Source organism: Eucalyptus grandis, chromosome 10 (genome assembly GCF_016545825.1).
Source record: "Eucalyptus grandis isolate ANBG69807.140 chromosome 10, ASM1654582v1, whole genome shotgun sequence".
Classification (NCBI taxonomy): domain Eukaryota; kingdom Viridiplantae; phylum Streptophyta; class Magnoliopsida; order Myrtales; family Myrtaceae; genus Eucalyptus; species Eucalyptus grandis.
The window spans coordinates 3,647,465-3,673,323 of record NC_052621.1 but is presented as its reverse complement, the minus strand read 5'-3'; the positions used below and the strand labels follow the sequence as shown (position 1 = coordinate 3,673,323).

Here is a 25,859-nt window from a genome sequence, read left to right as displayed (position 1 = left end):
AGAAAAGAAGTAATAATAATAACCCAAGTTCAGTTTTTGAATTTTCAAGAAAGCGCGCGTCTGTCCTCCCCTCTTCCTCCTATTTAATTTTTAATTTTTAATTTTCTCCTTCTCCCCTTCAACGCCGAAGCATAAAAAGAAAAAGAAAAAGAAAAAAAAAAAAGAAAAAAGAAAGCAACCCGAGTCACTCAGCCGAGTCGGTCGAGTCAATGGTGCGTATCCGAAGAGACACGTAGAACTTAGCTCTCCCCCGGTAGACTAGAAGGCCAACCCCCAAAAAAAAAAAAAAAAAAGAAAAAGAAAAAAAAAAAAGAAAGATGGTGGCGCAGGGGAGAGAGCCCATTCTCATTCTCGTCTCTCTTCTTTTTAGGGCTTCTCCTCTCTCGTCGTTCCAGGTCGATGCTTCAATGGCGGTCATCCATCGCGACAAGGTATAACCCCTTCTCTCTCTCTCTCTCTCCTCTTCCATCGCCGCCTCCGAATCTCCTCCACCGGCGCCGCCGCCGCCGCAGCACGCGCCCACGCGCCGATCGTCCGTCGTCATCGGCGGAAACACGCTAACGCGGTCTGCGGTTGCGTTTTTCCCTTTTTTGCAGGACGCGCGCGAACCCTAATCTCGTCATCGGTTCCGAGGGAGGAGCGTCGCTATCGACATCCGGAGCTTCGGCGCGGGGGAGATTTCAGGATCTGAATTAGCGGTCCTCCGCGAGGATTGGATTGGTGGCAGATGGATCCGGCGGTGCCTAGGAAGCGGGGCCGGCCGAGGAAGCGGCCGTCGCCGGACGAGGAGAGCGCGGCCGCCGGCAAGGGGAGCGGTCCGGATCCTAAGAGGCGGGCGGCGAGCGCGGTGCCGGTGGCAATGGTGGGAAGATACGTGCTGAAGGAATTCAACGGGAGGAAGTTCCTCGGGAAGGTGGTGTATTACGATACCGGTCTGTACAGGATTGAGTACGAGGACGGCGATCAGGAGGATCTGGAGAGCGGCGAGCTCCGTCGGATTATGATAGACGACGGCAGCTTCGCCGAGGAATTGGATAGGAGGAGAAAGAAGCTGGATAAGATGATATCCGATGCCGGTGGGAAACTTCCCGACAAGAATCGGGCGGTTGATGTCAAAGCGTCTTTGCCGAGTGAATCGAGCGGTGCCCCAGTTCGCGAAGATAGTGGGGATCGAGTCGATGGTGAAGGCCATGGCCACGCCGACTCATCAACTGATTCCTGCGAGTATGGCGAGGATGGAGGTTCGGGTTCGGAGTCTGAGGCAAAGGTAATACCCCCAGCTCCACAATTGCCACCGTCCTCAGGATCCATGGGCATTGCGGAGGAGTACGTTTCTCATCTGCTCTCTGTATATGGCTTCTTGAGGTCTTTTAGCGTTGCGCTATATTTGTGTCCTTTTGGATTGGATGAATTTGTCGGGGCGCTTAATTCTTCGCTTCCGAATTCGTTATTGGATGCCATCCACGTCGCCCTGATGCGTTCATTAAGGCTTCATCTGGAAACCGTCTCTTCCGAGGGTTCAGAGCTTGCTTCGAAATGTCTAAGGTACTCTCTTTGCGTTGCACTTTTTATTTACCTCGAGGTGATAAGTGACCTCCTTTTCACTAAGACTGCTGCGTTACCTGAACAAGTATCTCGTTGTTCAATATTCATCCCTCCGTGAATTTCACATGCTGAAGCGTCGAACTTAAAATTAATAAAGATAGACAGGCTTCCTTGACTGTCCGCACACACATTGCTTACATGTCACTGATTTTTAGGAGCTGGAAGCAATTTTTGGTTGTGGCTAATTCACTTAAATAATCACTTACCATCCATTACTAATTGAAAATCCTGGGCTTGTAAGCACATAATTTGCTTTAGCCAGCTTGTTTTCAACTTATAAGTAATCACGTCAGCTGATTTTACTATATTAAGAAGAGCTTCGTTGTGCGACTTGTACTGCGGAAATGAAAAAATGCAATACTTTAATTCTTTATTTTTTCTTTTTTGGAGTTTTTCTACTTTTGTGCTTTCTTGGCTAAATGTTTTTTTGAATGCTTACATAATTTGCAGATGCATCGATTGGGACTTGCTGGATACTTTGACGTGGCCCTTTTATGTGCTCCATTATTTAACTGTGATGGGTCATGTTAGAGGGCAGGAGTGGAAAGGTTTCTCTGAGGATGTTCTGTACAGGGATTATTACTCCTTATCTGTTGGTAAGAAGTTGTTGGTTCTTCAAATTCTGTGTGACCATGCATTAGAGTGTGCAGATCTAAGAGCTGAGATGGACATGCGTGAAGAGTCAGAAGTTGGAATTGACTTGGATGGGGCTGCGAGTAATATATCCCAGAATGGAATGAGAATGGTCCATCCGCGATATTGCAAAACAACTTCTCTTCTGAACCGAGAAGCTGCAGGAGCCATTGCAGTAAGTTATGAGATGAAAGCACAGACTAATACAAATTATAAGGCCAATGGTTTGGAAGGTGTTCAAGTTGTTGCTGATACTGCAAATCTTGGTGGGGATGGAAATGGGGACGAGTGTCGGCTTTGTGGAATGGATGGGACCTTGCTCTGTTGTGACGGCTGTCCATCAGCGTACCATGCAAGATGTATTGGCTTGGTTAAGATGCATATACCAGAAGGATCATGGTATTGCCCAGAGTGCACAATTGATAGGATTGGACCCTCAATTACTTCAGGGACATCTCTTGTTGGAGCAAAGATGTTTGGGATTGATCCATACGAGCAAGTTTTCTTGGGTACTTGCAATCACCTACTGGTGTATGTTTTCCTCTACCTGGATAAGTCCATCTTTTGTTTCTTGATTCAGATTATTGTTTCTTGGAATGTAGCGAACTGTCTTCTCTTTCTTTTATTGCCTGTCAAGACCCAGCACCCCTCTCCTCTTCCATTTTTTTTTTCCTCCTCTTATTTTGCCAAAAGATGTCCTTTTACTTCTTTGCAGTATTTGCTTACCAATTTTAAAGTTTTGCCAGAATTTGTTTGGTTGGGTCTTGAACTTTGCTGTTTAGCGAGCTATCTTCCTATTTTTTTCTATTTGTAAGTACTCCCCCAAATATCTATTTGTTCTATTGAACAACGCCCAATGCTTTCTGCAGGCTGAAAGCATCTATGTCCGACAAGTTGTGCCTTAGATACTACAACCAGAAAGACATTGTGAAAGTCCTGGAAGCTATCAACTCCTCTGCACAGCATACGACTTTATATTTGGAGATATGCAAGGGAATCATACGGTATTGGAATATACCGGATAATATGTTTTCCCTCCCTCAAGTGAATGAAATGCAAGGGGATCAGGTGAATGACAATGACATAAAGATTTCTTCTCAACCATTCGATTCTTCTGTTGATGGAGGACAGAAGATTTTAGGTGCCGCTGGAATTGAGAATGTGAGTGGTTTAACTGGGGGTGATGCAGTTACTATTGCAACTTCAGTCCAGACATTTGCGAATGAAACGGCACGCTGTGAAATAGCTGGTCATCATATCAGTAGTAACTCAAATATGGTGAAAAATGGACCTCCTGTTGATATGAAGCTACTAGAGCACATCAAAGTGGATTCTGCGTCATCTTCTGGTTCAGTTACTCAGCAAGCCGATCCATCTGACACCACCCACCACGGTTCTGTTGACAGATCAAGCACATCCAACTATGTTATGTGTACCTCTAAGAACAGCAGTGGCAGCTGCAATGGATATCCAGATGGTATTGGTTTACCCAATTTTAAGTCTTACCAGAGTAAACATTGTTATAGCGTCGGAGTTGGAGGAGGTGCACAAAATATAGGGGAGACTTGCATGTACACTGGTGCCCTTTTTAGACCTCAGGCATACATTAATAATTATATCCATGGATGCATTGCTGCTACTGCCGCTGCTAATCTGGCAACCCTTTCAGCTGAGGAAGGCCAGATTTCAGAGGTTCATGTTTCTGGAAGTTCCAAAAAGCTCACATCTGCTAGCTCCCATCAAATGAAAGCTTTTATATCAGCTACCCCGCGATTTTTTTGGCCAATCTCTGAGAAGAAACTTGGAGAGGTGCCAAGAGAGAGGTGTGGTTGGTGCTATACTTGTAAGGCTCAAGTTATCAGCAGGAGAGGATGTATGCTAAATGCAGCAGCCCTGCTGGCCACTAAAAGTACAATTAAGATTCTCGGTGGTCTACCGCCAACTAAAAATGGTCAAGGGAACCTTTCTAGCATAGTAACATATATTTTATTGATAGAGGAGAGTTTTCGAGGTCTTATCGTTGGTCCATTTCTTGGCATGACTCAAAGAAAAGAATGGCGTGAGCGATTGGTGGAGGCTGCAGATTGCACAGCAGTGAAAGGTCTCTTGCTTGAGGTAAGTTTTGCATGCTCATTATTTTGGTGCCAGCTTTGTCTTGTACCAAATGAGATTTTATTATGAGCCAGTGACTGAATTCTTTAGCTCTAGGCACCAGTAGGCATTGAATATTCAATAACATCAAGCTGATGCAACAATGATAGGTGTCTCTTGACAAATTGTGTTCTTTTCATTTAAGTTAGTTGACAAGGAAACCCCATCGAAGAAAAGGGCAAAAACAACTAGACAATAACTTTTATAGTTTGAAAGGATTTTTTTCTTTTCATAAATAGCTTGAAAGAAGCATGTAATTTGTACATTGGAATGTTCCTTTCCAGTGAATCATGTGAAGAAAGATTTATAAGATGGCACTGAAGCAATTAGACCTGTGCAATGAATTTTGTTCTTTTTGACAGGGGCATGCTTTTGATGCGCGTAAGTATAAACCGTTAGAAGAAATTCCAATTTGCTATTCACTAGATTTTTTTCAAATCCTTCATTATGCAGTGAAAATGTATGTTCACGTATCCTAGCAATCATTATTAGTTTCAAATCACTTTACTGGTATTAATGCTTTAGTTGAAAATAGTTCTCTCTTTTAAATCCTCTCACTTAATGCCTGCCCTTTCTAATATAAGGATCTTTACACAGACAAAATTAACATATCTGTGTCTAGGTTTTAAACCTTCTACTCTGTTCTTAGCAATTTCCTCCTTTTTCCAGATCTCTTGAAGTTCTCCCTTTGAAATCCTAAATTACCTTCTTGAATTTGTAATCAATTGTGCTTCATTGTTGAGTTCGGTGCACTTTGCACTCATGAGAATGGATTTATTTATTTGATGATTTCCACTGGCAGCTTGAGGAGCACATCCGCCCAATTGCGCTGTCTGGTGACTGGATTAAGCCAGCGGATGATTGTTTGATGGAGGCTTCTGTTACTCAAGGTGTTTCTTCAACAGTTGATACAGCACACAAGCGCGGTCCTGGTAGACGGAGGAAAAATGCTGCTCTATCTGATGTTGCATCTGATGATGGTCTGGACAAGAGTTTCAGTTGGTGGCGAGGAGGGAAAGTATTAAAGCTTTTAATGCACAAAGCAATTTTGCCACGGTCATTGGTAAAAAGAGCTGCTCGCCAGGGTATTTTGAGTGTGCTATTATCTTCCTCATTTTAAGCTATCTTTCAACTTCCACATCAGATTGTCTCTGAGTCATGAAGGATCCTGAATATTCTGGTTTTGTGTTCTTGTAGGGGGCCTAAGAAAAATTCCTGGTGTTCACTATTATCACAGTACTGAGATTCATAGAAGAAGCAGGCAATTAGCATGGAGAGCTGCTGTTGAAATGAGTAAAAATGCTTCGCAGCTTGCTCTTCAGGTCTGTGGTAATTTTCTGCCGTGTATTTCTGCATTCTTGTCTCTGACTGTGTATTTCTATTAAGCAAGTTGCATTTACTTTGAGGTTATTATGTACATTGAAGGAATTCTATTTATTAACCTCTTATGAGTTATGATTATATTTACTTGCATCAGGTTAGATATCTAGATTCTTATTTGAGATGGAGTGATCTGGTACGGCCAGAGCAGAGCCCTCAGGATGCCAAAGGTCCAGAGTTGGAATCTTCTGTTTTCAGAAATGCATTGATATGTGATAAGAAAGATCAGGAACGCAAGGTATTGTATGCTGTTGATTTTGGGATTCAAAAGCACCTTCCATCTCGTGTCATGAAGAGTATAATTGACATAGAGAAAAGTCAAGGAGGAAAGGAGAAGTACTGGTTTTCAGAAGCACATATTCCTCTTTATTTAATCAAAGAGTATGAGGAAGGTGTTGGCAGGTTGCCAATGCCTTCAGAGGACATGCGTTTCTTTCCGCATATCCAAAGAGTGCATTTGAAAGCTCCTCGCATTGATATATTCTCCTTTCTTGTATACCGGAGGGATAAGGTGGATAAGTTCTCTTGCAGTTCATGTCAACGGGATGTTCCACTCAGGTTGTGGTTTTATTGCTTAATCTCAATTGTCCATGTCTATAGAAGCTTGATTTCAGGGTTATTTTGATCCTGCGCTTCACTTATTTTTTTTTATCTGTCCTGAATTGCAGGAATGCAGTCAAATGCAGCTCATGTCAAGGTATGCCTATTTGTAGCAACTTAATGCACATGCATTATGCCTATTGAATTGGTGTATCTGCCTCCAGCTTCCTCTGCTTAGGAAAAAAAGAGATAAAAATCACGTTAAACCTTTTGCTTTTCTATTAGTACTACAGAAGGTCCATGAGGGTTATTTTAAACAGGCTTATTGTATTTTACTCATTCCTTATAGTTATGATTTGCCCTTGATGCTTCTATTTTAGCAACTGTAACTAATGTGGCAGGACTTTTGAAAATTATATTCCTGGCCAGAGTATTGGCCAAATGGAAATGTATTTTGAAGAGATTTCTTTCACTAACACAAGTTGGGAAGGTGTTTGATGTGTTAAAGATTCTTGTGAATATCACATATCTTTTTTGGCTGATGCTCTTATTGATCTATGGCTTAGTTAAATTATCAACCTGTTTTAGGAACAAGATGACTTTTTTACCTTCAGGAATAGAGTAGGATAGGTAAATACTTGCAGAATAGAGTAGGATAGGTAAATACTTGCAGAATAGAGTAGGATAGGTAAATACTTGCAGAGTCCTTAGATAATTTCTTTTTAGTAGTCGTAGGTAGGATAAACAGGGGGAAGATGTGGTGTCCTTTCTGCAATTTGTTCCCTTATATATGTTCTGTTGAGTATAGCCTTTCTTGCTTATGTAGGCGTTAGAAAAATTATTGAGCCTTTAGTTCTGAGCTTTTAGTGACTGAGATTATACAAACAGGTTTTCAGATTATTCCTTACTGCTGATTTCATCTCCTGCAATGTATTTGTCAGGTTATTGTCACGAGCAATGTATCATAGGTTCAAGAATTATGGCAAATGGGTTTAGTTGCAGGCAGTGCTTCAATGCCAAAGCTTTTTCAAGGAAGGAAAGCACAGAATCTCCAACTAGTCCATTGCTTTTACAAACCCGTGAAAATCATGGCAATGGGACAATCATCAGACTTCCTAAAGTTCAGGTGTACAATCAGCCATTAGCATCTGTCAGACCTATGGACAATGGTCAGGAGATAAAGCATGGCACTTCAGGATCTAGTTTGGCAACAAAATCCCGAGCTAAGCACCCTACATGGGGTGTTATATGGAGGAAGAAGAACTGTGATGATACAGGGTCAGAGTTCAGGCTCAAAAATATTCTTTTGAGGGGCGATGCAGATTTGCGCTGGTCCGGACCTGTCTGCCATCTTTGTGGGAAGCCATATGATTCTGAACTGATGTACATCCGATGCCAAAATTGCACCCGTAAGCATGTTTCTTAATAATCAGTGCTTTTTTTTTTTTTTTTTTTTTTTTGGGGGGTGGTGGGGAACCTGTGTTGGTGTGTATTTGCCATCATTCTTTTAAAGTTGATGATCTACAATCATTTGCAGATTGGTTTCATGCTGATGCTGTTGAACTTACGGAGTCGAGAATATTTGATGTGGTGGGTTTCAAGTGTTGTAAGTGTCGTAGAATAAAATCACCCGAGTGTCCTTATGATGACAAAGGCAAGAAACGAGTGGTGGTTAAAAAGCAGCAGTCTTCGGCTATAAAGCAAGAATCGGAGTCTGATTTGGGAAATACGTCTGAATCGAGAGAATGTGAACCCACAACTCCAATGTTCCCTCCTGTGGAGATGCAAATACGAGAGGAGGATCCTCTTCTTCAATCTACCTCAAGGGTGCATCAGATTACTGACGACAATTGGGAGGTGGATTTTGGCCAGGTGAGTGCACCGGGACCGGCACTGCAGAAACTTCCTGTTAGAAGGCATGTAAAGCGAGACGGAGCTGCAGATGGCCTTCAGGAGAACAATTACTTTTATTCAGAATCCTCAGCTTCAATGGAAATAAATATTCCCATGGATCAGACTGGGGATGAGACGACTCCAGCAGCAGCATGGGATATTCCAAGCAATGGCCTTGATGGGGAGGTTCTTATTGATTATGAAAGTTTTGACTATGGTGATATGGAATTTGAACCACAGACCTACTTCTCTTTCACGGAGTTGCTGGCTTCTGATGATGGCGATCAGTTTGATGAAGCTCATGCACTTGAGGATGTGTCGGGGAATTGGGAGAATGCAGCTTCTGCAGCTTTGCAGGGTGGGGTTGCTGAGGACTTTAGAGAGGCCCCCTCTGATAATGGAGTGGGGCAGACAAGTTCTGAAATTTCTGGCGTTGCTGTCCCCTGTCGGATATGCACGCACTCAGATCCAACTCCTGATCTCTGTTGCCGGTTTTGTGGGTTGTGTGTGCATAGCGGTTGTTCTCCTTGGGGTGGGATGGAATCTGGTGAAGGTGACTGGAAGTGTGGGGATTGCCGGGAACGGAGGTAGGAGCTCTTGGCTTCAGTTGCTTCTTAAAAGAAAGAGGTTTTACTGTAAATTGAGGCCACCGTTAGCGAAAAGGAGAGGAGGCGGCAGATTACATGGAAGGTTCAATCGAATCAAATCTTGTCGTTAGAGAGATTGTCGCATCGGTGGTGATCATCCATAAGAGCCGGGTGGTGATCATCCAGAATAGGCGGAGACAACCAAGTAGCAGCTGCTTGTGCCTCCATCAATGATATGCCAATGACTAGCTCTGAGGGTTTGCTCCTTCCGAACCCACTGCGATGGTTTGACTTTCTGGATTATTTGGTTCCATGAGTTTTGGGGGATTCAGATTCTTTTTGGTTCTGGGGAAAAGGAACCACATTTTCTCATCCTTGAAGAAGATAAGCTGGGTTTTTGTCGTGCTTATCTGGTTTTAAATGATTGTATAAAGTTAGCGATAGCTATTTGATTATCTTGGAGTCTTGGTCGGTGAGAATTATAGTCATCTTTAATTAAAGGCAAAAGTCACAAAATATCCTAAATTATATTCATTGGAATACATTTAACATAAACTCCTCTTGTGATATCAAGAATCTCAAATTTATACTTGTATGATATTTATCACAAGCCAAAATTTTGTCAATGAGAATTACTTAAAATCTGTTGACATAGATGTCAAAGATTAAATAATGTTAATATGATGGTCACTTGATTTAAGTAAAGTAAAAACGTTACTTTGACTAAAAAATCATTTCATAGAATTTTAATAGAGGGTTAACGTATTATACAAGTATGGGCTAAGAATTTTTTGTTACAAGAAAAAATCTAGAGTAAGTATGTCAAGATGAGTAAGTTGGATATTTTATATCACCAAAGAAAGTTCAAGATAAATATATTAATGATAAACAAAATTCACCCTAAAGAGTTCTTGAAGAAACTTCTTGAGAGAGAGAGAGAGAGATCAATGCAGCCCCTTCATATTTCAACTCTTGGTAAGAAAAGGAGCAAGTCTAGCCAGTAGGTAACACTTTTTCGACGGTCTTTTACCAATTTGCAAGGTATCGCCGATAACTTTACCTTTTTGCATAACGTTTTGACAGAACAGCGAGAACGGGACTTTAAAATTATAGTATCAGATCAAACCTTCGGATTTGTCCTCACCAACGTCATTATTGGAATATAATCAATTTTAATTATCAATTGACAAACACGTTTCTAAGCAGTTACAACTGAATTCTACATTACCACATATCTTACAATGCTTCTCATGAAACCGTATGGGGAACTGGAGACCTAAGGAAAAGGGGCTGAAAACCTCCCCGCCCCATCAATTCAATAAGAGAGAATTAAGGACAAAGAAGAAACAGAAGAGAACCAAAGAAGCAAAATGCTCGCTATTGCACCCAAAATTGTGCAGAAAGAATCTCAAAAAGCCGACCAACCCTGGAAACGCTACTCAAACCATCAACCGACCAATTGGCTTTCACCCTTTACACGGCCAGCCCCAGCAACGTATTTCTGCACTTGACCTCCTTACAAGAGGGGACGAAGGGGTGGGACCGGCCGTATCAGTCCTATATAGGTGTGTAATTTCAACAAATCTTCACATGATCACACGCCGACTTCGTAACTGTCACAGCAAACCGGCTAGCATGGCCCCGGGATCATTTAAAGGTGCTACTGGAGCCATCGGCGAAGCTGCAGCAGGAGCCATTGGAGGTGGAGCGGAACTTGTTGGGATGTCAACTAGCTGTTCCTTGATGTATTCCTTCAACCTGCGGGGAAAGAGTTAGATCCATCGGAGGAAAATCTGAAAAAAAAATAAAAAATACTAAGCAATTTAAGATTGACACGTACTCAAACGCTAAGGCAGGATCCCCAGAAGCAACTGTCATACGCAACTGAGTTCTGTCTGCTGGATCTGTCTCAATTCTTGCCTGCATATTGGAACAAGGAGGTCATAATAGGATCGTCTTTTCGATACATGGAAAATTGTGAAGAGCATTGATCCAAACTAGTTTTAGTATAAGAAGGTTGACTGTAGATCTAATTTGGCAGCTCAGCATGGTTTTTGATTTGAAGAAATAAATGGATGCGTTGTAATTGCCTTCTCAAAGCAACTTCTTTACCAAATGATTTTATTCACGGAGATTTCAAACTGGACATACTTGAGAAGATGGGATGCATATAGTTCCCAGTATAAACCATAAGTTGCCCAAGCCAAATAGAGGGTGCGTTTTAGTACTGGTGCATGAGGAAAAAGTGCACTTACCAAACAGAGCATGGCACGCGTACTTTCTGAGTAGAATGTTGTACTTGCAACGAGATTATTAGGATTTGGATCCTAAACAGAGATATAGAAGTTAATGGAACTTCACAAGAGAGAGAGAGAGAGAGAGAGAGAGAGAGAGAGAGAGAGAGAGAGAGACTTACAAGCCCAGGACAAACCATCACTCTTAAACTGTTAAGTAAGTTCGCCATTTCCAAGAGTGGAAGCGGTCTTACACCTCTGACCTGTATTAGTGACGTCCATGAATGAGAATGTGCCTTGGATTGCTTGAGTAAAAGATAGCAGAAGCTACTAAACAATAGTATATTAATGGTCTAATTTTGTAAGTCATTATAGCTCCTATGCCACTAGTAAATTCAAGAAATTGATATCACATCATGCAGATGCAAAAGCAGCAACCAATTCTAGACAAGAACCATGACGATATTGATGACAACTATTGACAAACTAAGGGAGGTATATCAGAAGTGCTCGAAATTTCGTGCTAAGTCAAGATTGAGGATGAGTTATGCGGGCAAAGCAGGTCAAATAATATAAACTAGTCTCTTTAGGCATCACTTAAAAACTTCACAGCCTTTTCTTTTTGGCCAGCAAACTTCCCACTTAAAGACAGAGTTATACCACTTCTTGAAGCTTCAAAGGTGGTCCCGTCAGCGATCTCCATTGAGCAAAGAACTCGTCTGCAGTCAATGTCAAGGGCTGCAGAAATTTGTTTATAACAGCAGGAAGGCGTAGCTTGATGTTGACCTATAAAAGGCAGACCAGAAATCACTGCCAGTCACCAAACAAGCAACATTGGCTAGAAGCCAGGAGGAACTATTTTGGAAGTATTACCGCATGGCTACCAAACTTGTAGGAAAAGTCTAGTACAGCAACATCTCTGCTTGGGCGAACATTCACAACTTCAAGAGGGCATTGCACCTTGATCACGAAAGGAAAGATGTGAATGTCCAAAAAACACAGAATAATGCGAATAAGGTATCATGAAATGATAAACCACCACAAATGAGGCTTAGTAACCTACCTGTGCTCGTGGGGGAATGGTTTCAGGCACTAATGAGAGCTCCATTTTAAAATGGGAGGGAGGCAATATTAGAGCCTGAACTGATACAAGCGGAGATGTATTCTTATTTCCCAAGAAAAGCACAAGACGTCCTTGGTGGGCTCGCCACTCAGCTTTAATACCAATCTGAAATTCAATGTTAAAGAATTCAACACAAGCTCTTTGCATATACCTTGAGAGAAAATTCCAAAAAATGATAAGATGAATACCTGGATATTGGGATCCTCATACAACACACCGCTATCTTTCAAGCATAATGCATGGAACCTTTCAGCAATATTTATGAGTGGCTGCAAAGTCAATCAACTTATTAAAGGTGAGAATAACCACATCATTGCAGTCTTTATACTAAACTCTAAGCCTGAACCAGTATGGGAAATGATTTGTATATATAGACTCAAATTTACCTGAAGTATGTTAACATGTACGTGTTTTACAATAACAAACTGAGTTTCTTAAAACATCTACATATGTAAAAATGAAGCAAAAACTTTGGCACACTGGTAGTCTACTGAAACATCTTATCTTGCTATGATTATAAACACTTTATTTAACTAACACCCATGATCAGAACATCAAAAATGCAATTTCACCATGTTCTTTTTGAAAAATGACCAATAATCAAGGAATTTTTATGAAAGGGCTGGAAAAAACCTAAGTCAGTCAAACTCCTTCCTTGTTCCTAATACAATGGAGAGGAAAATGATGAAAAGATTGCATCAGCCAAAGGTAGTACTATTTACAAAACTTATTTCTGATGTAGGAAGAAAGCACTGCACTTTGTATTTTCTCCTTCAGACTCTGAAAGAATTGGATTCAATAAGCATCCACATAATCAGTACCTGAACAGTATTTTTTTGCTCCTCAATAGGTACTATTGCCGCAGCATCTGCTGCGCTGGGGACACCATCTATTCCTGGCACATTCTGCTCTGATTGGACAGCCCCTGGGGGACCTTCAATAGCTAGTGGACCCAAAAGATCGCTCAGAAGGTCTGCAGAAGGAGGTTCAGGATCCACTATGCTCAAAACGCCATTCTCCTGTTTCACTCCTTCATCCGCTGAATAATTGTCCTGTTATTATATCCATATGGTTTATTTCATGCTATTGCTATCTGATACCAAAATTAGTGACAGCACAGTATGTAAATCATTGAGATCATTTGGGTGCACTCTTGATGCATCTTCAGAAGGGAAAAAGCACTTTTTTGGATGAAGGCATGAATGACAGTTTTTGCTCATGCATGCAGATGGAAGTCAATTGCTACCTCGGTCATGGAAATAACATGAGTAGTTACAGGTTCATCCATGAAGAAAGTGCTGGCTTAGAGGTGAACTTAGACATGTGCTGGAGAAATAGAGAGATATGTGCTCTCTTATGTGTAGTGTATATCATAATTTTCTAGTGGTTGACAGGATTGCAGGTGATTTGCCTTCAGGTTTAAACTCGTGGGCTGCCACCGCATTTGCTGCTTCTAGACAATAACGCTTACATTAAGGGATATGGTTCTAATATCAAGAGAAACCACTAACCGGATTACTGCTCATGCTAGGCAGCTTCACAAGACTAAGCTGACCGACTGGTGGCGTCCCATTTGCAGGGCGCTGGTCTGTTACAACCAGAGCAGTAGACATTTGTTGTTGAGCCCGCAACTTAATAGCACTTTGCTCTGCAGTGTCAGTTTCGATATCTTCCGCCTTCTTGATTAGTGCAGACTGAGTTTGAGAAACTTAAGGGTAAGAATCAAAAGCACCATTGTGGCCTTCTGTGGTCAAGTTTGTTTAAATCATAAAAGATATTGACTATTTCAAAAAGAATATTGAAAGGTACCTGCCGCTCAGGGAACTTTGGCATTTCGGCCAATATATCCGCTAAAGCTACACCTTTTGCACTCAAGGCAAAGTATTCAACAGCTCTTTGTTGTATCTCAACATCGATGCAACTCTCATACCTATGTGAAAGCTTCATAAAGTCACACAAAATATGCCAGAGAAAACTAAAAAAAAAAAAAGGAAGAAGATTAGTTAACATAAGCTCACTTTTGGAATATAGTGCAGATCTGATTCTGTAGTTCCGGTTCTGGGGGTTGAGTATGCATCAAGATCTTAGCATATGTTGAAAGAAGTATCGGAATTGTAGACATCCTGAAAAATGGGCATACTATCAGATAGATCTTGTAGTTAGAATGTGATGAAAACATAACAGAAATATAGAGGGACTTCTCTTACGATACTGTAGGCAGCTTTTCATGTATGATGCTGAAAATTTCCTTTGGACTGCACCCTGGTCGTCTTGCTAAAAAGTGACTGTACTCTCCGAGAAGATAAGCACTAACCTGTCAGATTTAAGCTCATTCAAGTTAAAATCAGAATAAAAAAACTTCTTTGGCAGACACATCATCTATTATGGTAGATATTTCTCAACACAATTAGGACAGGAACAAAAAAATTGCTAAATTGCTCAGGCAATTATGCCAAGTATGATCACATCATGGGAAATAAAAATGGAACAAAGGATTTCTGAAAAGTTGGGATGGCATTTGTCCCCAAAGAGGAACACAAAAGAGAACTGGAGCTCTCTCCAGTGGAAAGAAATATAAATTTCAAATCCCATGCTTGACAATAGGTTCTTTCAGGTACATGAACCCAACTATGCTGGACAAACAAGAGGGTGAAGAAATGTGCAGTAAAGAAGAAGAAAAACTGACAACAAGAGACTTGCAAGCTTTTATCAAATAATTTTTCTTCAGCTAGCAATAGATAAATCTCTGAAACAATGACAAAAAATGTAGTCTCCCAGCAAGAAACTTTGCAATGAATGAAGCATCCTGGAGTAGGAACATTCCACTGACTGTCACTCCCATTGCCACTCTCATGATTCTCATGCAAACGGTTTATCATGTCCTACCAATTGATGTTTGGTGTTTGGATACTCAACAAAAGATATAGTATAAAACCAACTTATAAAAGACTGTAAGAACTTCTCCCAACAAGTACTTCAGTGACTGCAGAACATGATATCAATATAACTATGACCATGAACCAGTAAAACCTAACAGAAATTACGTGCTAAGACATTGAGTACTGGCACTCCCAAACAACTATTATCCTTTCACATGTGAAAAAGCTTAATTGATAGAATAGTTAAAGCCGCATTCCATACCTTCACCATGGTCTCATGTATAGCAGGCTTATCAAGATACTCTCTGGCTTTTGCAGCAGCATAAGGCTGGTTGGAGCAAGCACCAACACTCAGTTAAAAATGCTTTGTACTCACAAGACATGCACAAATACAAACGCTGAAAAAGAAAAGAACACTGTTGTCAAAGCCAATATGAGAAGAACTATATAATCCCCTCACCTGCAGATCCTCATTGTTTGTAACGAATTGCACAACACGGAACCATATGTCATCACTAACAAAATCTCCTGCCTTGTCAATTAATTGAAGAATCACATCGACATACCTGCATGGTGATAAACCAACATAAGATCACACAACGAGTAGTAAAGCTTCTTCTTTGACAGCGAATAACAGTATATATCCAAGTTAGAAACTGCAATCGTGAAATGTGACACAGAGATCCAGCAAAGTAATGAAATTCTCTCCCAAATTCTTTAGCATCTGTAAGCTATCTAAAAATCAGGAATTGAAGTAAAAAGGGGATTATATGTTTTCCAATAATGACAGAAGCACTTTCCAGCTTCGATGCATTACTAAGTGACTACAAAATAGCTTATCGGAACAATCAGGAAAGAAGGACTAGAAAACAAAGACCAAGCTCGCTCTTGTACAAGATGGTAGATCATCATCGAAAGAGGGAACTTAATCACTTTCAAAGAGTAAAGCCTATGGCTTGGAAAAGATTAGTGTTAAAGACATTGAAGATATTGCCCAAAAAATAAAAAAAAGAAGAGAGTTAGCGCTGCAGAAAGAGATTAATTGACATGTTGCTCTGTCTAACAGGTTCTACGGAAGCCAAGATTTATGACAGGAAATATGCCTAACATACTTACCATGATAAATCAGGTGCAAACTTTTCTGCAAGAATTGCAGCTTTTAAAGCCAGCTCTTCACGCATAGCAAAGTCAGAACTGCTGAGATACTGAATGACATTTTGAAATTAGTACCAAAGAAAAATTTGCATTTTGTTTCACCAACCAAAAAACAATTCAACAGAACTTCCTCTAAACTCTAGTGAGGACTAACTACGGAAAATACCTGCAGTAATTCTTCAACTATGTCCTTCGCATTCGAGACATCACACATGCCATAAAGCAAATCCAAAGCTCGCCTCCGGATGCTGCAAGCATGACAAATACATGTGAGAAATGGAAAGGAAAGTTGGTACAAGACAATTAAGTCATTTGTTTCCCAAAGACGATCGCGATGACGTTCAGTAGATAACCAATGTCACTATAATTTAGGAATCAATTTCAGCAAGGACATATACCCAGTCTCTTCGGGCAAGGAAATTGTTAAAGAAAATAATCAAAGACACATGTCCGAACTCTTATCGAAGGCTCCATACCTGACTAGTACTCTAAAATGCTACAGGTGTTATTGTATACATCATATTTATTATATATACTACATGTATCTCCAAGACTAAAATAAGATGTATGCATGTACATTTGTTTTATTGCGTATGCATAGATGGGTTCAGGTGCTTCCCTAAAACCACGTTTCTAAAGTGCTCAGTGCTCACGCAATTCTGCATTGCTCAATTGGATTTTAGAAGATAAGCCTGCTACACTTCTATCTATTTCTATTATAGCCTTTTCTGTTGTAGATATTAATTGTGAAAAAAAAAAGTGTATGTCTATGCATATTCAATTAGCAAGGTGCGAAGGGGGAAGATGGGAATTGAACATGAACTCTTGGATACTGGTAGGGCTGGACCACTATTAGTCCAAGCCCTCATTGCCTTATCGTAATTAAAGGATCCTCCTGTTCCATAAAAAGAAACAGCACGGCAAGAGGGGCCAATGCTTTTGATCTCAGGGACAACAGTAGATCTACCTAATCAAATCAACATGCTGACTTAACAAAAGTAGTAAGAGCACATAGCATGGATCCCCATATCGCAAGTGCATGACCCCAACTAACAGCTGATCAAATTATACAAGTAGAGTCAAAGACAGAAACAAGGAACAACTGCTCTTCAACATTCTTTTGTCAACCCAATTTTCCCCCGACACAATCAATCAACCTTCCAGTGCTTACACAGACTAAAGGGAACAAATCTTATTCAAGTGAGACAAAATAAAGGTGGACGTTAAATATGCCCCAGAATGAAATTACATGATAGAGCTCCCACATAATACTCTTCCACGAACATCAGCTAACAAACAGATGTCATAATGCCAATGAAGTAGTTCCGGGAATATAACCTCAGTGGGGAGGAACTGCTAAATCCCATGTACAAGCCAGAACTTTTGGATGCTAGCAAATTGCTTCATTTAAATAGTGGGAAGGAGTGGGACAAGAGACGACTTATGACCAGCATTTTCATTATGTAAGGGAATAGAACTACATCATAGAAATTTCAATTGTGTAACAACATGTAGAAAACAGGAACTCCACCTGATATCAGGATCCTTCAATGATGTAATTATCTGAGCTTGGTGTCTCTTGATAATATCCTGTACATCTGTTACCATCAACATCCTAGTCATGTTCTCCTGCACGAAGGCAATTGACCAATTAGAATCATAGAATTACAGACTTGGGGAGCTCCATTTCTTAGATACGGCAAACCATTATCATTAAAAAAAAAAAGGCAGAGAAATTGTCAGAGTCTCAGTCGCAATTCTGCAACTCACCAATCCAAGATATCTAATGTTGGGTTCACGAACCGCAATGAATTTTCCAAGAAGGGCCACACATTGAGACATCATTTCTTTTTCAGCATCAAGATGCATAACCTGAAAATGTAAAATCGAGAAATACCAACAGACAGAGTCACTCAAAGTGACTATAATAGAAAATACAAATGACAATTCAATAGCTGAGGGACTTCTTCCAAAAAAAATCAGACTGGGGCTTATTACGTTTGAGCTTAGGCAGTTTAAAAAACACCATTGCAAGACTGCAACCTGCTATCCATATGATTTAACAAAACTGAAAAAGAGGCAGCATACTTACCAGAGAGAGGGCTTCAAAGAGAACAGCATGTGAAGCATTGTTCTTATTCACATTCTTAACAACATCAGTTCCCATTAGTATCCTTTGCAGCACCTAACCGAAAAACCACAGCTCATTAAAGAAAGTTCTAGTTAGTATGAAAATAAATCCCTATCAAAGATATAAACCTCGAATAATGATCTTCTTGTATTTGGGTCTTCGATTGTGGGGAAGTACTGCAGAGCTCTCATTGTCTTGACCTGTGTCAAGTGGACACACATAAGAACTATATCACCATGCTTGATGTACACAAGACAAGATTGGTTCCCAGAAGCAACTATTAAAGGGCTAATCCAGGATCAGAATCCAACCTTGAAGTGGAAACCTAAAAGAAAATTAAAACAAGAAACTCCACGAAGATTTTCATATTGGGTATTATTCTTGAAAAAAAATAAAATTCACCAAACCTTTTCCATTAGAAAGAATGTTTCTTTTTCATTGTTACTTAATTGCTCTTTTTATAATCAGTTTCGAATTCAAGTGAAGAAATACACTAATCCATCTCTCCAACAGAAATGAGTATTTTGCAGCAATTGGTAGAATGCACTCAAATGCACAACAGTGACCATCATTAAGGCACATCCATGTCATGCATTATGGACATTTTCCTAAAAGCTTAAGCTTCTTAGAAAGATGGTTAAGTATCAACTGTACTTATTGGTAAGTATCTCCCTCAATTATTGGCTTGCAAAGCATTTTTTCTAGCACCTGGATAACTTAAGCTTTATTAATGCTAAAAGATAGCTCCAAGCCCTAACAAGCTCCTATGAATGTTACCACCAGGCAACACCTTTTTAAACAGAGTACAAGTCACCAAGATCATATTACAATCATTTTCCTTCGGTAAGACACAAAATAGCAACACCATGAAGTATTGACTGTACTTACTGAACCAATGCAAACTATGCCATCCATGTTTGATGTATGGAATCTGCTACATCCCTATATGTTGAAAGATTGGGAAAGATATACAAACCTGAAGCCAGGGAGATGGGATACCATAGTAAGTATACTCTTGTGGAATGTCCTGGTTTCTAGCAAGTCGTTCCAACGTCTTAACACACTTTGGAAGACAGCTCCAATATGCTTCATGGTGATTTGAGACTAGAGCCACAAGAAGGCTCATTGAAGAAGTTAACACACCTAGATCACGTTCATCTAAAAGCTGAGCCATCCGATCCGCCCTTTAGAAATCATGAGAGAAACTTTCGATAAGTAATGAGATTATTATTGTCATTAGAGATTGTCATCCATGCTAAGAATTAGAAAGTACCAGCCATCTACATTCACAACATCAGGATTCTTTCGATACAGCCGCAAGAGACATAATGCTGCCTTTTTCCTCACAAGGGGTCTGCAGCTACTAGAAATCTAATGTAAACCGTAAGTTAAAACCAAGAACCTGATGGAAAGTTTTAAGAAAATAATAATAATAATAATCTGAAGGAAAAGTTAACACTAAAGATTAACATCAGGGTATTCTTACAAGTAACTTTTGAACATCTGGTGCCAGAGATTCAGCGAACTCTCTACCACCAATATTCCCCACCTAAGATGATGAAGAATAGAGATTATTACTAACCCAGAAAAGTAAAGCTTCAGATTGAAGAAATATTCCAATGACAATCATATAGCCATACCATAGTCAATGCCAAGCATTGGAAGGTCTCATTCCGACCAATGATATCATTGCGGACGGTATTTATAGCTAATCTGAGGAAATCATGGTTTTCGTTGAGTAAACATGCTGTTACAATGTACCCAACCTGCAAAAATAGACAGCAAAGTGAAGTCACATTTGTTCCAACTATACCATGTGAAATTAGAGGATAATTTCTTACACAATGAAGTAATTGAGTCCTTCATTTGTTTATGTAAATTAGGACAAAAGAGATTGACGAAAAAATCCCCGACGAGAATGCCACAGTGTACAAAGTCCTTACATAATATACAGTTATGAATACTCTCTTAACAGTTTAGATATAAAAGAACACTAACCTCGCTGATCCTCTTACTAATATTCAGCCAACATAGAGCAAGAAAGATGTGAGTGATTAAGACTCATAGAGGCACGTGCACATGCACCAACAAGCACACATCATACTGAAACACTGCCACAATGGAACACTCCACTAAGATGAAAGGAGCATATAGCAGCTCCAGGAATACTCAGAAACCTTCTTGCTAATAATCAAACCCTTAACTCCTCTTTAAGGATCAGAAAAGATACGGCCTTTACTCTAAAGAACATTTTCTGGAACACAAAACAAGGGAAATTTTATCTGGGAAGATAGGATGTCCTGACTAGTGACTACCCAACAGCAACCCCATCCCTGTTGTCCATTATGACCTGCTCTGAATAAGCCCCCCTTGCCATAAAATTACCACGGTAATCACAAAAAGCTAATTCTTCATGAATTTTAGACCAAGCATCTGATAAACTTCAATTTTTGGCTAGCCTAGCACCGGCTCTGACCCCATAGATAAAGAGTGGGACCAAATAACTCAACAATGGTAGTTGCTTTGATGTGGAAGCATAACTATGCACTTATTATCTTACTAATTATTGTCCTTTGCCATATTTTACCAAAGATTGGAAAATTCTTTTCGCTCACAGAAAATGGAATCAATCCCCACTGCATATTGGTACTTACTGGGGATAGAATAGATCCGCTTCTCTTTGTTCCTACAAACCGAACTGTTCCTCAATTCTCTAGCTATATTTATTCCTAAGAATGCTACAATATTATTGCAAATATGAAATTTCTAGATACTGTACAGCACTGCAACTTGATGGATCTGGCCCACTATCAATTCATCATTGGAGCAATTGTCACATGAGAAGCCAGTAATTGTGAGGATGGGTGCAAAAACATGACAGGGATCTCTTGATCTTTGATTTGAAAATGTAACACCACTGAAGAATCTATCAATTACCTAACGTTGGGCTCTCTTAGTTATCCATATTCTAATAGATACTAACTAAGATTAAGTTCAAGTTTTAGACTTAGCTTAAATTCTAGTTTTAGAGATAATATAGGTCTCTATTATTTTATCAGTACATTAGTAGCTTCAATCTTAACGCAAGCATAATAAAATCTTGACAATTATCTTGATTTATTTATCCTAGAATCTCTAGCATTTTGAGAGTAACCATACCATTGTCATGACTTATCCAAGTACAATGCTAGCACTAACATTCTTGCTTGTTAGTTAAGTAAATACCACATTTTGAAAGGATTAAGATGAAAATTTAGAACTTTACCTGCTTTTCTGGATATTTTGGTGCAGATATTAAAGAAACAGTTTCCATGTGGCCAAAATCTACATCATAACCAAGCATATGTATGTACAGCATCTTCCAAACATACTTCTTCTTTTCATAAGGCGTCAATCCCTGCCAAATCAACAAACTTAGCATTCAGTTTTTGCAGTGATTAGCAAAATCTCGAAGAGCATTGGTGAATGACAATATCCCACCTGCTACTCAACCTAAAGTTCAAAAAATCCTATCTACCGAGTATACATATAGTTGATAAGAAATATGACGTCAAATGAGAAGCACAGGAAATGATCTCTCCAAACTACGTTCCCATCACCTTACTTCCATGCCAATGCTTGTTACGATTGTAAGGTGAAATCTACATGAAAAGAAAGATAACCTAAAATCTGACTAGAATGTCCAATCTTCATAAAAGTGACATTCCAATGCAGCAAGAGCCCCCAAAACTGCAATGGCACACAGCCTGAATTTGGATAAAGAAAGTAAATCCTCAATTTCTCTTACTCCATACTCTCAAAAAAAAAAATGCAGAACAAAGATAGAAGTACAGAGGATGATTAGGAAATAATTTTCTTTCTTTTTCTCCAAGCAGAAAAATCATCAATATCTCCTCTCACCCTCATATTGATGGGCACAGCATGAGAAAAATTCACTCCAAATATTGTGATTTAGTTTATGTGTCTCTCATACATGTGCCAGAAGTGTGATGTAAACTCTTGTCGGAGAGAGAGGGCATTTATCAGAAGCCTTCCATCTCTTCAGAAAATTAGACTAAGGAAGAGATTGTCTAGAGAATTCCAAAGAGAGCTAATCTCCAGGGCAACGCTACATTTCGTGCTATAAAAGATCCTTAGATGAACACTGATTATCGGACACTGCAATGGATTCCCCAATCCTCACTGATCCCCAATTAAACGCTGACTCCAAGTACTTGTCTAGGATTTGTACAACACTTCAAGAGCAAAAGAGCTCATTATTGTGATTTAGTAGACATGTCTCTCATCCATGTGCCATAAGTGTGATGTAAAATCTTGTCAGAAAGAGAGCATTTATCAGACAAAGTCTTCCATCTCTTCAGAAAATTAGACAAAGGAAGTGATTTTCTAGCCAATTCTGAAGAGAGCTACTCTCCAGGGCAATGCTACATTTCGTGCTGCAAAAGGTCCTTAGATGAACACTGATTACAGGACATTGCAATGGATTCCCCAATCCTCCCTGATCCCCAATTAAACGCCCTCCACAAATACTTGTGTAGGATTTGTACAACATTCCAAGAGCAAAATAGCTCAAATTATCTCCAACTCCTAACCATTCTACCAACAACAAGGATAATTAAAGTTAAACATCCTAGCCAGAGATAAGAATGCATCAATTTTGTCCCTCTCAGTACACACACAAAAGAAAATTATGATGGAAAAATGAGTGTCCAACATTGGTTAAACACCCCAAAATCAGAGTTACCAAAACTCAGAAAAGCTTCAAATTCCACTAATTGTGAATTCTGATTTCGCTTCTAGAAGTCTCCTCATGTATGATCTTTTCTTTATCATAAACACCCATAACTACTTTGTCAGAACTACTAAAGGGACAGCTGATTTACTCCTAAAGTTCCCTTAGTTCTATGGAGTTAGTATACTTCCAAACTTATTCAAGGTATCTTCTCCTAGATGTTCCTTGAATGGCATCATTCTATAGTAATCTAAACCCATCAGAGCACCCTTGATCAGGTTTCAAGCTATTCTTATCTACTTATCACAAGCTTTTGGCTGCCATGACTTTGGCATCTGCTAGGCCAAAGCAGCATTGCCACACAGCAAAAAAGCCTCCGACAAAATCAGAGTTGCCAATCGTACCTTAAACACCACATGAAACTTTATTTTGCATGAGAAATGAAAGCTAAAGAACCTAATACTATAATGCCAGCATTATTTACATTCTTTAAGCCAAGTACTCAGGTAATATAATACAGATGTAATTACGCCACACAGCTAGTGCTACTGCGGTATCCATTCTCCGCAAGCCACAAACACCATTCAATTGCCAGGACTAGATGAGATCAAAGTGTTCTTGATCAGGTTCGATCCAGCATCCAGTTTAAAGCCATGCCCCGCCTTTCTACCATTTAATCCCCAAAAGTCACTACCCATCTGCCCTTTAGAACAAGCAATCAAAACAAAGCTTCCCTGCATAGTTCACTACCAGGAATTCGATAAACTTGCAACAACAAAATCATCTTTGCAATCAGCCAAGCCACATAAACTATGGCTCGAGGTCATCTGGAATTAAGCACTAAGAAGCAACCGCCGCGCAGTAGCATCGATAGCTCACGACATCTGATACGAACACAAGCATTGACGAAATCTCTCTCGAAAGAGCACAGGGCAACTACACCCGCGCGCGCGACACTCCAATTTCCGGGGCGAGAAAAACAAAACCCAAACCGGCAGGCGGCGCGGAATTCGGACGAAATCCGGCGCCGGCGGGAGAAACCCTAACCTTCTCGTTCTTGAAGCGGGTGCGGACGTTGCCGAGCTCCTTGTCGACGCGGAGCCTCTCCTGCTCCTTGTTCTGGCAATTGCGGATGTCGCTGATGAACACCGAGAGACCCCTCATGCCGGATAGCGCCATCCCCTTCCACAGATCCGGCACCTCCTCAAATCATAACACGCCGCACCACCGCGCACCACCGCAAACAGATACAGAACCGAGGAGATCCTCCTCCTCCTCCTCCTCCTCCTCCTCCTCCTCCTCCGCCGCCGCCGCCGCCTCCGCCGCGCACCACCAGATCTCTGCCGACGAGCTCCGGAATCGGGGATCTAGCACGCCATTGCGCGGATTTCCAGCTTCGTCCCCAGCGAGATCCACGAAATGGCCACGCTTGATCTAGAGAGAGAGAGAGAGAGAGCTGAAATTCGTTTTATTTTTTTATCTAGAGAGAGAAAGGAGGTGGACTGAGGAAAATTGGAAAGGCCGACGGGGGAGAGTGCAGGAGACGACTTTTAAAATTTCACTTTTATTTTTAATTTGCCGATTACGCCTTATTTATTGACCCGTATTTTTTCTTAATCAACGACCGTTTTTCTTCCTTATTCTTCTTTTTTTTCTCCTCGTTTTTCAATTTTCCACCTAATACTTCCGCTTTGCCAGCTCTATAATTTATTTTGATTCCTTAAATATTTTTTTTTAAATTATTGTCGCTTTTCTTTTCTGGTGAGTGGGGTTGTCCTAAAAGGCATTTCTCACATTCATAATTGCATTGAGATTCGATCATATTCCTTTCTCCCTTTCCCTTGACGAAACGAAAATTTGCACTCCGTTCGGACTTCGCATGATGCTTTTCTATCGACACCGTCATGACGCGTCATGGGGAAAAACCAAGGAGTTGGTGGAGAAACGGCGTCGGATTGGCGGAGGTAGTTGTCGAAGTGAGATGCGTGCGCTTAAACAATTCGGCCAATCCCCTTCGCCATTCAATTTTGCCTTGAATTTTCTTTGTCCCGAACAGTCAAAGTTGATCCGCAACGCGATCTTATGGGCATTTCTCCCTTCAGACTGAAAAGAGAAGGACAAGAAATTGAGCGAAAATGGGTTTTTTCGAGAAGGGTTGGAGTTTCATAGGCACAAAAGGTCGATGGGGACAAACCTACTATCTTCGTAGGCGCCGACAGAGAAGAAGAAGAAGAAGAGAAAGAGGGACGATGTAGGCTTTCGCCAATCAGAAATGGACCCGGTCCATTATGAATCGAGCCGATCACCATTCTATGGCTAAAGGGTTTTGCGACAAATCAGGAAGTGCGCTTTCAAAAAGTGTTTTGCTTTATCCGAAAAGGCTGAAACCGAATCCATCAAAGAAGACGACCGCTCGCCTCTCCATCTCCACAAGTTCTCTCAAGACATGCCAAGTTGCCATGCTTTTTCCATGGCCTGGCGCTAGCGCTAGCAATCTCTCTTACCTTTTTCTTTATGCTTTCGGATCGAAAGCATATCCCCTATGACTCCGGCCTCCAAAGGACGACGGACGCATGTCAACTTCTCGTCGCAACAGGGTCGCAACAGGGGCAAACATCAGTCGCCGTTAACACCGCCCTCACGGTAAATGCGTTTCAATACTGATCTGCTATAGAAACGGAAAGCACATGTGACTTGCGGCGTCCTGAAGAGCCTGCTGCATGGTATGTTTCGACTCATGCGTGAAGAGCGATCGAAATGCATAACCCGATGGCTTTCAAAGTGGCCTACCCAGGCATCTGAATGAAGAGAGATGG

The 25,859-nt window shown here is 40.6% G+C and overlaps 2 protein-coding genes across 2 annotated transcripts; one reads left to right on the top strand and one right to left on the bottom strand.

Annotated features, from left to right (window-relative positions):
- Positions 1–307: 307 nt before the first annotated feature.
- On the top strand, positions 308–9,356 carry LOC104421253 (DDT domain-containing protein PTM). Its single transcript, XM_010033144.3, has 10 exons — positions 308–431; positions 597–1,545; positions 2,056–2,769; positions 3,108–4,353; positions 5,192–5,474; positions 5,587–5,711; positions 5,867–6,327; positions 6,438–6,466; positions 7,251–7,718; positions 7,847–9,356. Exons 2-10 carry the CDS (start codon positions 728–730, stop codon positions 8,791–8,793), a joined length of 5,091 nt encoding a protein of 1,696 aa, XP_010031446.2. The 5' UTR covers positions 308–431; positions 597–727; the 3' UTR covers positions 8,794–9,356.
- Positions 9,357–9,922: 566 nt separating this feature from the next.
- Positions 9,923–24,575, bottom strand: LOC104421252 (AP-2 complex subunit alpha-1). Its single transcript, XM_010033143.3, has 27 exons — positions 24,091–24,575; positions 21,577–21,708; positions 19,952–20,077; positions 19,798–19,860; positions 19,585–19,682; positions 19,288–19,495; positions 18,440–18,511; positions 18,273–18,365; positions 17,951–18,052; positions 17,712–17,809; positions 16,347–16,428; positions 16,142–16,230; positions 15,486–15,591; positions 15,288–15,353; positions 14,354–14,460; positions 14,165–14,269; positions 13,956–14,076; positions 13,658–13,840; positions 12,968–13,198; positions 12,335–12,415; positions 12,087–12,251; positions 11,897–11,983; positions 11,684–11,809; positions 11,206–11,286; positions 11,045–11,116; positions 10,630–10,709; positions 9,923–10,547 (listed from the first exon to the last, which is right to left on the bottom strand). The coding sequence occupies exons 1-27, from the start codon at positions 24,220–24,222 to the stop codon at positions 10,406–10,408; spliced, it is 3,048 nt and encodes a 1,015-aa protein (XP_010031445.2). The 5' UTR covers positions 24,223–24,575; the 3' UTR covers positions 9,923–10,405.
- Positions 24,576–25,859: the final 1,284 nt, after the last annotated feature.

Coding starts and splice junctions, on each gene's coding strand:
- LOC104421253 (XM_010033144.3), top strand. CDS start 728: ATGGATCCGGCGGTGCCTAGGAAGCGGGGCCGGCCGAGGAAGCGGCCG. Junction 1,546..2,055: donor CTTGCTTCGAAATGTCTAAG/GTACTCTCTTTG, acceptor CATAATTTGCAG/ATGCATCGATTGGGACTTGC. Junction 6,467..7,250: donor CAAATGCAGCTCATGTCAAG/GTATGCCTATTT, acceptor TGTATTTGTCAG/GTTATTGTCACGAGCAATGT.
- LOC104421252 (XM_010033143.3), bottom strand. CDS start 24,222: ATGGCGCTATCCGGCATGAGGGGTCTCTCGGTGTTCATCAGCGACATC. Junction 18,512..19,287: donor TCCCATCTCCCTGGCTTCAG/GTTTGTATATCT, acceptor CACTTGACACAG/GTCAAGACAATGAGAGCTCT. Junction 15,354..15,485: donor CAAACAATGAGGATCTGCAG/GTGAGGGGATTA, acceptor TGCTCCAACCAG/CCTTATGCTGCTGCAAAAGC.